A 14,084-nucleotide genomic window follows, 5' to 3' on the forward strand; every position below is an offset into this window, starting at 1 on the left:
ACATGTAGTAGCTCATGAGCTATGTGATGCATTTTACTGATGAAAAAACGGAGTCACGTTGAAATATGAAGTGCCTGTTCAATGTTTACAGCTTTTCATTAGTGGGATGGGGAGGGTTGAATACAGGCAGTCACCTTTCCAAACAATAAAAGACTTGTAGTCTATAGCATAACATTTCAGAGCTGCAACTGACCAGGGCAGTCATCTATCATATTTCTCCTATTTTACATATGAGACAATTGAGAGTTTAGGTGACTTGCTTAAGGTTGCAGAGGCTAGTCATTTCCAGCGAACCCAGAGTTTCTAATTCCTAGACCTAGTCCTCTTTTCTGCTTTAGAACGAGTACCTAAGACACAAAGTTTTGAATGTTAATGTTGAAACCCAAACCTATTAAGTGTTAGCAGATACAGTAGGTGGATACATAATGTACGGTTGTACACAGTCATCCATGTAGGCTTTTTTGTTTTTAGCCTACTGTTTAGCTTGAGGGTGATATATATATATACAGAGAAGAGACTGGAGTTATTCACAAGAAATATTTATTGAGGAAACCATTATTATTATTTTTGGCTGAGCCAGGTGGCATGCAGGATCTTAGTTCCCTGCAGAAACTATTATTGAGTTAATGTCCTCATGTCTAGCAGAAGGTGAAAGTACTTTCTTGCCAGGTTGGAATCTTCCTGTGGTTATATGTGGCAGTGATTGAGAAAGTCCCACATATAAAGCATGATGGAGGAAATCAATTGAAATACAGTGAAGGTGCACAGCCCTGGAGGGTTTGGTAAGGAAACTTGGATTAAAGATAGAAAAGAGCTAATTATGCTAGATGTAAAATATTTACTTATTCTCTTCTTTGAAAAAACATTTATTTCTTTAATGCATCTTGATTTTTAATGAAACATGACCATGGAGTTAAGTTGCTTACTAAAGGGTTAGCAGAATAGCCCCGGCTTGACTAAATGACATAACTTTATGGATAGTCAGGTCCAAAAAGGATATTTAAACTCTAAAGAATGTCTTGATTCTTGAAAGTTAGTAAAATACAGAAGTCTAGTACATTCCTCTAAGTCAATAAAATAAGACCAGGTCAGAATGCTTTCCTTGGTAGAAATGCAAATTCTCAGCCACCATCCTGCACATCAAGGTATGTTCAGAGTGGGCCTCAGCAGTTTGGGTTTTAACAAGCCCTCCAGGTGATTCCAGTGCTTGTGGAGTTTGAGAACCACTGTCATAGAAGCAACCAACTTAACAGTTAAAACAATTTCATTTGGTTGTGTTGGAGAGGAAGTGAGATTTTCCTGCTAAAGTTTTAGAATCAATAAGCAACGAGCTCAACCTGTGTCTTCTCTGGATAAAGTTATGATTGTGGTAAACTGTTTTTTGTATATCTGATGGAAAGAGTATATATAGGCATTAGAAGTCCTGGCTTCGTAGTTTATCTCAGATATATGCTACTTAACCTTGAGGAAGTTTCTTTTTTAAGGCCATAGCTTCTTTTTCTGAAAAATGGGACAATACCATCCACCAGGGAGGATCATAGAAAGGGTTGGAAATAATGTAAATAAGTGCTCAATACTTAATAGGCATTGAAAGATCATTCATTATTACTTAAATCATCAGCTTTGTTGGTTTTCTCCCAGTTTAGAAACTATAGCTCCCTCAACACTGTTTACATTTATTAAAAACTAATTTGAAATGTTAATTATGTGATAATTCAGAGATATCAGTTCTTTATCTTCCTAAATCATTCTTTTTTCTTTTTAGTGAGTGAGGTTTTTTTTTTTTTAATTAATTAATTTATTTTTGGCTGTGTTGGGTCTTTGTTTCTGTGCAAGGGCTTTCTCTAGTTGCGGCGAGCGGGGGCCACTCTTCATTGCGGTGCGCGGGCCTCTCACTGTCGCGGCCTCTCTTGTTGTGGAGCACAGGCTCCATACGCGCAGGCTCAGTAGTTGTGGCTCATGGGCCCAGTTGCTCCACGGCATGTGGGATCTTCCCAGACGAGGGATCGAACCCGTGTCCCCTGTATTGGCAGGCAGATTCTCAACCACTGCGCCACCAGGGAAGCCCCCTAAATCATTCTTGGCTAGATCATTCTTGGCATATAGTCTACTGCTTGGTCACCTAATACTATGTTAGGGGAAATTCCAGACCGACTAGAATTGAACTCAGTTTACTTGAGACAGTGATTTTGGCAAACTGCCAGTTAACTTTCAGCCTGGATTAAACTTTTCTAGAATCTAAAAGGAAACAAGATCATTTAAATTATTGTAGTCACAAGTAGAAAATTGGAAGAATGATTTCATTTTAGGCCTCTTTAGAACTAAGTTGTACCTTATGTAGGATTAGAGAAAAAAAGAATTTAATGTGAATTTGAATTTTAGGACACTTGATAATTGGATATATGTATTTGTAGTATGAAAGTTGGAACTCATTGTATTTAAGTAGCATTGAGAGAATGACATTGATTGCATGACTGTTGGCTAAGCAGGATCCATCTTTCCGACCCTACATTTTGCCTCCCCCCTTTTTTCTTTTTGAATTAATTTTCTTCTGTAATTGTGGAAAACATTTTCATGGTTCCAAAGGAAAAACTATAAAAGACGGTACATTCAGAGAAGTCTAGCTTCCAAGTTTATGCTGTCTGCTCACTGTTCTCTTCCTCTCCCTATAGGCAATCATTTTTGTTTGTTTTTGGTTTATTCTTTTTAAAAAATAAAAACACATTCATTTTTATCTTCCTTTGTGGATAAAAGGCAACATTATATTTACACTATTCTGCACTTTACTTTTTCACTATTCCATAGCATGTAGATCTTACACCACTTTACAACTGCATAATACTCAGTTGCATAGGACTTTGTCATATAGATGTATTTGTATTGTCATATGTATGTATTTGAAAATATTCATGTTTCTATTTTCTTAATTTTCCCCCTGATGCATACATTCCCTCTTGATAATCTTCCTACTCATTTTTGAATAAACTGGGGAGGGTAACCCTGAGAGGAGGTAGAGTGATTTTTTTGCCCCCTTCCCATTTTATTGTTGAGCAGGCCTAAAGACTTTTTCATCTCTGCTGTACTTTTAATTTATACTTACCAATTGCTTATTGCCAAGTTCGAGGCTCTTTATATAGTAGCTTGTTGTTTTTTAATATTAACTAATTAATTTTTGGCTGTGTTGGGTCTTTGTTGCTGCACGTGGGCTTTCACTAGTGGGAACCGGTGTTACTCTTCGTTGCGGTGCGCAGCCTTCTCATTGTGGTGGCTTCTTTTGTTGTGGAGCACGGACTCTAGGCACGTGGGCTTCAGTAGTTGTGGCCTGCAGGCTCAGTAGTTGTGGCTCGTGGGCTCTAGAGTGCAGGCTCAGTATTTGTGGCGCACGGGCTTAGTTACTCCATGGCATGTGGGATCTTCCCGGACCAGGGCTCGAACCCATGTCCCCTGCATTGGCAGGCAGATTCTTAACCACTGCGCCACCAGGGAAGCCCAGTAGCTTGATTTGTTTGGTTAAGGGAAAGGACTGGCAAGGTGTGAGGGTGGTTATAAGAGAGTTGATAAGGCTGGAAAGGTAGGCAGGGGCTAGTTGGAAACTTTGTATCTCATTTTGAGGAATGTATATTTTATAGTTGAGTCTCTAAAAATCTGAAATGGATAATGGGCAGAGGAGAGGGATTGGAGGAGGGGAGTGGCAAGATTAGCTTCACATTTTTGAAAGGTAACTTTGATGACTGTGTTGAGGAAGATGGATTGGACAATGTACAGTGCAGACAAGGGAGCAATGGTCCCCAGACCAGCAGCATCACCTGGGAACTTGTTAGAAGTACAGATTCTCAGGTCCCACCCCGGACCTACTGAATCAGAAACTCTGGGAGTGGGGTGCAGCAATCTGTGTTTTATTTGATTCTGGTGAATGTGAAAGTTTGCGACTAGGGATGTGAAGGCTGATGAGGCTGTATATTATGGTTTGCAAATGGCTTTCACATTAATTATGTAGTTGATTTTGTTGAGATGGTCATTATATTTGTGTCTTACTTTCACAGTCAAGAGAAATAGAATAACTAGGATTTTGTGATTTAGTTACTTATATGAAAGCCTAGTACTAAGATTTGAAAAGCTGGGATAATGTGGTAATATATTATACGTGGAAGAGGGAGACAGTCTAGGATCATGTGGAACAATAAATACAGTCATGGGGAAGTACTGTAGTAGAATAAAACAAATAAGAGGTGCTTAATCTTGAATGCTCTAGATGTTGCCTGTACATGACATTGATTTGTATCGTGGTACTTAAATCTGCAGTGGGGAAAACTGAAGATATTATTTTTTAAAAAAGGGGAACGTGCACTCTTTGTGGAGCCCAGAGGAAAGGATGGGTTTACTCAAGATTTGCTGAGATGCCCTGTGCAATCGGTTCCACACAGCTGTTATGAGGTGGTCTATTTTCATTCTTTAAATAATAGCTAGCAGCTGATTTGCATTTAACCCAGTTTTCATTTGTTTTTCTTTGAGAGTGTGAGGGCTGTGGGTTTAAATTTCAACTTTCTGGAAGTGGGACTGAGTAAATCTGATAATCTTCTTTATTTTCCTCTGTTAGCTTTGCTGGGTGACCAAAAGGACAGATAAAGCAAATGCTTTGTAAATATCATAATTGTATCTTAAAGGATAAGTAATCTTTTTTTTTCTCCTTTGAATTTTATTCCAGGACCCATCAGTTACACAAGTGACAAGAAATGTCCCACCAGGACTTGATGAATACAATCCATTTTCGGATTCTAGAACAGTAAGACTATTCTTAATTGGACTACTTTAAAATATTAAAATGGAAATTAAGTAGGATTTATATTTCAATTATGGTTTCTTTTTAGTTGATTGGTTAAACTTATATAAAATAAGCTGTTAGTGTTTTATTTAGAATTTAGCAAGTTTATTAAAACAGGAAGGAATATTCCTAGTAATTGAAAATTACCATGATAGTTCTACAAATTAAATTGCTAATAACCCCTCTAATATGTTAAAATTACTACAGTTCTTTAAACAGGAGAGGTTTTTTGGTATACATGTTAGTTTCATGGTAATACAGGGTGATGTTTTCTTACAAAGAGAGATGTTCGTCTGGAACTGTACCATGAATATTTGTATGATTGTCATTTGAATTAGGTGATTCTGAATAGGACTAGCTTTCTACTCTGGTAGACTAGAACCTGTGGAACCTGGCCTAGGAGCATATTCTTCTCAAAATGTAGTCTTGGTTTATAAAATGAAGGAGTATGGAAAAAACCCTTAAAGAACAGGGTTCTCTACCCTGAATGCATATTAGAAGCACCTGGAGAACTTTATTACTGTATCTGTTAGGGCTCTAATCTCTCACAGGGCACTTTCGTTTTTTGTTTTTGCTTTAGCACTTTCGATGATTTTTTTGTGAGCCAGTTTTGAGGACTACTGAAGGTAGGTTCTGTTGAGAATTCTCCCTCAAAATTTCTCTGGCAAATAACGTCGTCTCCTGTATTTGAGTTTTTAGCTCAAATATCACACTCACGAGGCCCCTCATTTTAAACACTGTTGGCTCTTGAACTGTTAGTCATCCTCTTAAAGATATTAAAGTTCTTCAGTTACGTGCTTGGATTTACATGTCATTATAAGGATCCTTACTTGATCATCTCTTCCTGATGCATGTTTTTCATAGTCTAGAAAATAATTCTAGAAGATCGTGTAGGCTTTTGCTTGGAAATTTCTTCAAAATGTATTAACTTTTCAGTTTTAAGAAGAGCTTTGTACAAAGTAAAAGCACTAAAATAAGAGTGAACTTTAAAATTTCACTTTATTTCAAAGCCCTCATTTATTTTAACAGCCTCTGTTTATGTGTAGCAGCTGCAACCCAGGCTGGGATCATCAAGTGTTCTTTGAGCATGTCAGTTTCAGATTGAACCCTGTGAAATGGCCAATAAGTTGACCAGTTTTGACATGTAAAGATGGCAGTGTCGTATGGGTCAACCTTATAGTGAACTGTGAAAATGTATGAGATTGCAACTTGGTAGGAGTTGAAAGGGAGAAAAAGAAAAGCCCGGTGTATTTTATTCCACTATATGTAGTTTGATAATTTCTGGGGGGGTGGAGATGGGAACAAGACTGTTAAATTGTTGGTAAGGAATAAAGGGAGGTTTTTATATAATTTTTTGGAAGGTTTTACTAGCAAAAAATGTTTCACCTTTTTACAGTAGCAGCTTTAGATTATTCTTTTTAGAAGTAGTAATGTTCTTCAACAAGTTGTCTACTCTGTGCCGTGTGCTTTACCTGTATTATCTTATCGAATTCTTATAACAGCGTTCAACATGGATATTTTTTGTTTCCTTTTACCGATAAAGAATCTTAGACACAAGTCATCCAGCTAGTAAGTGGCAGAACTGGTTTATGTAACTCATCATTTTTCTGTAAAGCTTTTGCCTTTTCCATTTTGTTAGTGCTGTCTTTAGAGACAGATGCCTAAGAAATAGAAGATAATGTCCCGGTCTATGGAAAATTTCTCACGTAATTGGGATTTTAAAAAATTACACGAATTAGATATATCCAGGAAGGATAAAACAAAAATGTAAATTATGGTTCTAAATATTGAGACTTTACAGTCAAGGAAAGGTTTTCTGAAAGAGAGTAGGTAGGCAATAATGAAAAGCCAGCTTACAACGAAACACTTAGCTTAGATTTGATGAGTAAGATAGTGTCAGAACCAGGAAAAATATTGTTACAAGAGCACTTAGGCATTTTCCACCGAACTTTTTACATGATGGAAAATACAGATGCAATAATTTAAAAATTCAAAATTCTTTTGTTTCATATATGTATGATTTTAGAAATTTGTCCCACCACTCCCCCCCCCCCACTGGGTTTTGCAGCTGTGACTATTTTCTAAGAGCAGATGTACTTGGATAATTGATGTAAGTGATATGTCAGAACTCAGTCCAGATACTATTTTAGTTGATTGTTGTTATCCATATTTTTCTTAGAAAAGTATTTGTGAAAATGAAGCTTCTAGGTTGTTGCAGAAGGGTGTGGTGAGCTACTTGAGGTCAAGTAGGAAGATCCTTCAGCAGAATGAGCATATAACCTTAAGATTTTAGAAAGTTCCTGTCTTTTTAAGTTTTTTATTAGGTTTCCTTTTATATTTAGTTTTCTGTTTGAATGGAAACTTTAAGGAAAGTAACAATTAAATATTTAAATAATTTTAATAATTTACATATTAATTCATTCTGTATTATAAATTCAGAGAGAGGAACCCTCATAAAACACCACGTAGTTTAGACTTAGTCTGTTGGCAGTATACTGGAAGGCTATTCAGTCGAAGTGTGGTGGTCTGAATTGAGATGTGCTATAAAATGGAGGGTAGTCTTTGGTTATGAAATAATTTTTTTCTGTTTGAACTCAAAATGCATTTAACCACTGGAATTATGTTGAGCTTGGTGGGTAGCTTCCCTGGCCTGCCCTCTAAGGCTTAATGCATAAATTACTAGAAGAATTAGCTCATCCTTGAGAACTGTTATGTATTTAGGGGGAATATTTTCCTTTTAAATTAGGCAACAGTTTAAAATGCCTACTGCAGCTTGATTCTCACTAGTTTCAGCCACTGGTGATGGCATTCACGGCTTCAGACAGGATGTCTTCTGGCGGGTGTTGAAGTACAGGGATAGGGAGACCTATGTGTGTGTGGGGTAGTGTGGTGCTGTTGATAAAATCCTTAGTGATGTTTCTCAGGGCCTAGTTTACTGTCATATTTTTTTTCTTCAGGAATAGGTTGCTTGGTTCCTTTTCTGTTCTGCTAGTTGTTGACATATATGATTTCTGTCATATAAAGCAGCAAGATCTGCAGAAGAACCAAGAGAAGAAAATTCCAAGTACTGGCATGCTCAAGTGGTCATTTCTGACCATAAAGGACATAGATAAATGATTTATGTAAGTAAGAACTGCCTCTGACTAAGTTAATTCAGGACATGGAATAGACTTAGAGTCATAAGACCTGGATTCTAATCTAGGCCTTGCCACTAATTAGTTGGTACCTTTAGACAAGCCATCTAACGTCTCTGGGCATCTTTTTTTTTTTTTTTTTTCTCTTCAATGTGTAACAGTGGAGGCAGAGAGGAAGATGTTGAGATAAATAATTTCTGATGTCAGCTTTTGTTTTGAAAATGGATAAAACTTTAACTCCAGGCACTGACTGGATAGTACGTGGTAGCTTGCCTATTTTTAATACCACAGAAGCAATTTCTGTACTGTAATATCTGTCTTTCTTTTCCCTTGGCACGCATTTCTTTTTTTCTTTCTCCTTTGCTTCTTGTCTGTCTTGGAGCTCATTATCTGTCCCTTCCGAAACCAGTCTTCTTTGTTTCTTGTCTTATTTTAATGATAACTATTGCCTTCTGTTCTTCTAGTGTCATTGGCTGGAAGTACCTGAGTCGTCTTTGGCTCAGACAGCTTCTTTCCCTACATCTAATCAGTAGCCACGTCCTGTCATTTATACCTCCAGGAGATATTACCTGTCTGTCCTTTTCATTCCTACTAAACTGTCCTAATTCAGGTACTCATGTGAGATAATACAATGACCTGTCTACTTACCTGTCTCCAGTTTCTCTTCTTCAAATCAGTTTTTTGCACTATGACTAGAATTATTTTTTTAAGGCAAAGTTCAGATTAGGTCTTTTCTCCTTAGGAACGTGTGCATTGATGATGCATTGTCTACATAGTAGTGTGCCATGTGGGGCCTCCATGATTTGACTTAAGACTATCTTTTTTTATTTTTAATTTTTTATAGACTTTATTTTTTAGAGCAGTTTGAGGTTTACAGAAAAATTGAGCAGAAAGTAGAGAGTCTCCATAGACTTCTTCCCCAGAGTATCTGTTTAATCTTATCCTCTAAGGTGCCATTTGCTCCAGCTAAAGTCATCTACTTTCTAGCCCACAACCCCATTGAGACCACCTCCCTTAGGGCATTTATTGGTCATTGAATGGAGTAAAGAGACACTGTGTGTGGTCATAATGCCTGGCTTCCCTCCTTTAATGGGCCAAGGTGAACCTCTCATACTAGGTATATTCATTTTCTATTGCTGTGTAACAAATTACTAAAAACTTAGCAGCTTGAAAAAGCACACATTTATTATTTTATCATTTCTGTAGGTCAGGGGTTCGGGCACAGCTTAACTGGGTCATTTGTTCAGGGTTTCACAAGGTTGTGATCAAGCTGTGATCTGGGCTGTATTCTCATCCAGAGGCTTGACTGGGGAAAATCTGTTTCCAAGCTCATTCAGGTTGTTGCCAGAATTAATACCCTTGTGATTGTATGACTGGGGGCCCCAGCTTTTGGCCAGCTTTCCGCTGGAGGCCACCTTCAGGTCATCGATGCTGTCTACAGTTCCTAGAGGCTGCATGGTTTCTTGCCACACAGGCTTCAACATCATGACCACTTATTTCAGAGAGTCTGCAGAGAGTCTCTCACACTTTGCTACTAAGATGGAGTCCCTATATTACATAATGTAATCAAGGGAATGATATCCCATCACTGTTACTGAATTCTGTCGATTAGAAGCATGTCATAGGTCCTGCATACACTCAAGGAGAGGGTATTATATTAAGACGTGAACACCAGGAGGGTAGAATCATTGAGGTTCACCTTAGGGTTTGTATGCCATGCTGGGAATAAGATGGCACATTGGGGTTAGGACTGTATAACTTCAAATCTCTTCATGCCCATTTAAAAGGACCAAAGTGGAGCCTGCAGAACACTTAGCCCTCCCTACCCTCAACACTTGACTGCCCTAAGTTTATCAGAACTAATCTCATTATGCCTTTGACTCCTGTTTATGTCATTCTCTACGAGAAGCCCCAGACTCCTCCTCATCTCCTGGATTTTAATCCTCATGATGCACTGCACGTTTCTTAGTCTGAACCCTTCTATTTCCTTAATTCCTGAAACTTGTGCTTTCTGGAAGTCAGAGTCCAACTTCATCAAAATCCCCTCTATCTTTATCTTTTTCTCTGAATGTTTTATCCTTTGCTCTGTGGAAACTGGCCTTTCTGTGAGGACACTGCTTCCCCTGTAACCTTCTCCAAAACTAGCTGCTTTTTCTCTCACAGTTCTCAGACAACTGGGCATAAAATTGCGGTAGGTATTGTCTTTGTTTCTAGCTGCTTCTAGATGGTTTTCCTCCTTCCTGTATAAAAGAAATCCCATGTCATCATTTGAATCTCATGTCATCAGATTATAATTGGGTCCCAGGTCTCATTGTGGCTGTCATCTACTGATCTCTGAATTACTACACCTTATTTCTCTTTGTTTTCATTTCTTAATTTTAGTTCTTGGTTCACTATTACTCTTTCCAACACTATTCCTGTTTTCTAATTTTTAAAAACATCTTTTCCCTACTCTATTATCCCCATCCACCATTATGTATTTCTTTTTTTTGGCCGCACTGTACGGCTTGCTGGATCTCAGTTCCCTGACCAGGGATTGAAGCTGGGCCATGGCAGTGAAAGGCCGGAATCCTAACCACTAGGTCACCAGGGAACTCCTCCTGAATGTCATAATTTTTTTTTTTTTTTTTTTTTGGCCACACCACGCAGCATGCGGAATCCTAGTTCTCCGACCAGAGGTTGAACCCATGTCCCCTGCAGTGGAAGCGTGGAGTTTTAACCACTGGACTGCCAAGGAAGTCCCCACTGTCCTATTTTGAATTCTTAGTGGTGATCTTTCCAACATCCCGCCTGTCAGTGCCTTAACCTCATCTCTTCCATTGATTTTTGCATTCCATGTTATCTCAAGTCACTCACTCCCGCTTCTTGTATCTTTCGGTTACTCTTCTAGTTCCTCAATTTCAACACATCTTTCAGTTCCACCAGGACCTCTGGTTTGTTGATCCTACTATGTCACTGCCCTTTATCTACATCTTACTCTCTTCTCTCAGCCTAAATTCCACATCCAGTTGTCATAATCACTCTCCATGTACTCTCAACTCCCTTGCCTTCCCCTCTCCCCCTTACTTTGACGTAAGTCTTTTGGCTAGAAGCCAATCCCTGGTTAAAGACAACTCTGTATACTCTCTGCCCTTACCTTGCAGCTAAATATGGAGAAACACATGTAAACATACTGAATGGCCTCATTTTTAGTTCATAACCAGCTCTAAGTTGTACTGAATGTCCTAGTTATTTAATTGTCCACTCTCTTCTTCTCTCTCCTCACCTTTCTTTTTTCTCTCCTCATCTTTAAAATCTGTCCTCCTATCCTCATTCTCAGTTGATGACCTTACTTCCTATTTCACTGAGAAAATTGAAGCAACCAGTAGAGAACATCCACAGACTTCCACTGTCACGTCTACCTACCTACCAGTGTTTATACCCATGTGTTCTGTTTTCCTGCCTTTTACTTATAGATGAACTGTCTGTGCTTCTATCTAAAGCCATTCCCTCTATTTGTGCAGTAGATTCCATGTACTTTCACTTAAGAACTTTGCTGAATTGCTCCTCTCCAACATCACTAGTTTTATCACTTTCTACTGGATCATTCACATCATCATAAAAACATGTTTGCTTCTATGTTAGGAAAAAAAAAATCACAAAAATTTATTATTCATTTAACAGCTTTATTAGGTAATTAAGATACCACACACCCATTTAAAGTGTACAATTAAATGTTTTTAGTGTAGTAATAGAGTTGTACAACCATTACCACATTCTAGTTTTAGAATATTTTTGTATCTTCTACCCCTGAAAGAAACCCTGCATCCTTTATCAGTTACTTCACATTCCCCCCTCCCTCTCCAGCCATAGGCAAGTATATTTACTTTCTGTCTCTACAGATTTGCCTACTCTGGACATTTCATATAAATGGAATCGTAAAGTGTGTGGTCTTGTGCAACTGGTCCTTTTACTTAGCATAATGTTTTCAAGGTTCAACTGTGTTGTGGCATATATCAGTACTTCATTCCTTTTTATGGCTTTTTATACCACATTTTATTTATGCATTCATCAGTTGATGGGCAGTTACATGGTTTCCAACTTTTGGCTGCTCTGAACCTTTGTGTACTAGTTTTTGTGTGGACATGTGTTTTCATTTCTCTTGGATATATACATAGGAGTGGAATGGTAGGGTCATATGGTAATAATATGTTTAACTTTTTGAGGAACTACCAGGCTGTTTAACAAAGTGGCTGCAGCAGTGTAGAAGGGTTCCAATATCTTCACATCCTTGCCAAATTTGTTATTGTCTGACTTTTTGCTTACAGCCGTCTTAGCGGATGTGTAGTGATCTGTCCTTGTTGGTTTTGGTTTGCATTTCCCTGATGGTTAATGATGTTGAACATTTTTTTTTTCATGTGCTTATTGGCCATTCGTATGTTATCTTTGGAGAAGTGTCCAGATTCTTGGCTCATTTTAAAATTGGATTTCCTTTTTGATATTGAATACGTGATATTAGATACAGGTCACTTGTGAAATAAGTGATTTGCAGATACAGTTGACCCTTGGACAACGCAGGTTTGAACTATGGGAGTCCACATACATGTGAATTCCTTTCACTAAATACATAGTACAGTACTGCACAATCAGTGGTTAATTGAATCCCCGATGCAGAACCTCGGATATGTAGGGCTGGCTCTAAAGTTATACGTGGATTTCCAGCTGTGTGGAGGATCAGTGCCTTACCCTTGCATTGTTCAAGTATTTTCTCCGATTCTGTGGAGTGTCTTTTCACTTTCCTGATAGAGTTCTTTGACACACAGAAGTTTTAAATTTTGGTGTCACATTTGTCTGTTTTTTCTTTGGTTGCTTCTGTTTTTGGTGTCATATGTAAGAAGCCATTGCCTAACTGAAGGTCATAAAGATTTACTCCAAAGTTTTCTTCTAAGAGTTGTATAAGTTTCAGTGCTTACATTTAGGTTTATGATCCATTTTGAATTAATTTTCATGAATGGTATGAGATAGGTTTCCAGCTTCTTTCTTTTGCATGTAGATATCCACTTGTTCTAGCACCATTTTTTGAAAAGACTCCTCTTCCGCGTTGGATTATTTTGGCACTCTTGATGAAAATCAATTGATGGTTAATGTAAGGGCGTATTTTGGGACTCTAAATTCCACTCTGTTGATCTGTGTCTATGCCTATGCCAGTCTCACACTGTCCTGATTACTGTAACTTTGTAACAAAACTTTATGTTAACCTTGTTTCCCTTTCGAGTCTAATTCTCACATCTCTGTCATTGAAAAACTTTCTCTGCTCCCAGTTGCTGCAGAACTCCTCTGAAGAGCTTTCTACTTCTCTTTCCCCTCAGCCCGTTCTCCTAAAAGATATTTCAGTAAGTCTTTTGCTCCCAACACTCCACGAAAACACACTCTTCAAGGTAGCCAATGACTTCCACGTTGCTAAATCCGGTGGTAAAACTGCAGTCTTACTCCATCTATCAGCACTGACAGTTGATCACTATCTCATTCTTAGAAAACTTTTTTCATGTGGCTTTCAGAGCACTTAAGTTTTTCCTTCTCCGTCTCCTTTGCTGATTTCTCTCCTTTCCCTGCCCCTTCAGCCCCAGTATTGGAGTGTGCCAGGAGTTAGGCTTTGCTTCTCTTCTCTATCCATGGCCACTCAAATGGTTATTTCATCCAGTCTTACAGCTTTAAATATCATCTACGTGCTGATGACTCCCAAATTTACATCTCCAGCACAGAACTCTGCTCTCAACACCACACTCATGTATTCAGCTGCCTGCTAGATATGTCTACCTTGGATGTCTTAGAAACTGCAAATTCAGCTTGTCCAGTACTGAACTGAGCCCCCTCCTTAGAAACCTGCCCGTTTTCAATCTTTCTTATTTCTATCCTGTTAGTTGTTTAGGCCAAAACCTTGGTGGTATTTCATTATTTCCATTTCCTTACACATCACATTTCTGTCAGGGAATCCTGTTGGCTCTCCCTTACAGATACGTACATATCTGATGCCTTATCTCCATAGCCACCACTTGGCTTGAGCTGCCATCATCCCTTGCCTGGATTACTACAGCGGTGGTTTCTTACTACTCTCTCTCTTTCCACCTTTAATCTATTTTCAGCTCAGT

At 38.3% G+C, this 14,084-nt stretch overlaps 1 protein-coding gene across 2 annotated transcripts in view; it reads left to right on the forward strand.

Annotated features, from left to right (window-relative positions):
* The window catches only part of SCAMP1 (secretory carrier membrane protein 1), a 99,571-nt gene that overhangs the window by 19,146 nt on the left and 66,341 nt on the right, over positions 1 to 14,084 (forward strand). Inside the window, exon 2 of one of the 2 annotated variants that reach the window (XM_030846412.3) lies at positions 4,706 to 4,783. The exons of the other annotated variant lie outside the window; for it this stretch is intronic. Within the exon in view, the coding sequence (XP_030702272.1) occupies positions 4,706 to 4,783 (78 nt within the window). The remainder of the gene's footprint in view (positions 1 to 4,705; positions 4,784 to 14,084) is intronic. 2 annotated transcript variants of the gene reach the window in all.

The sequence above is a fragment of the Globicephala melas genome, chromosome 3, assembly GCF_963455315.2.
Source record: "Globicephala melas chromosome 3, mGloMel1.2, whole genome shotgun sequence".
Taxonomy (NCBI): Eukaryota; Metazoa; Chordata; class Mammalia; order Artiodactyla; family Delphinidae; genus Globicephala; species Globicephala melas.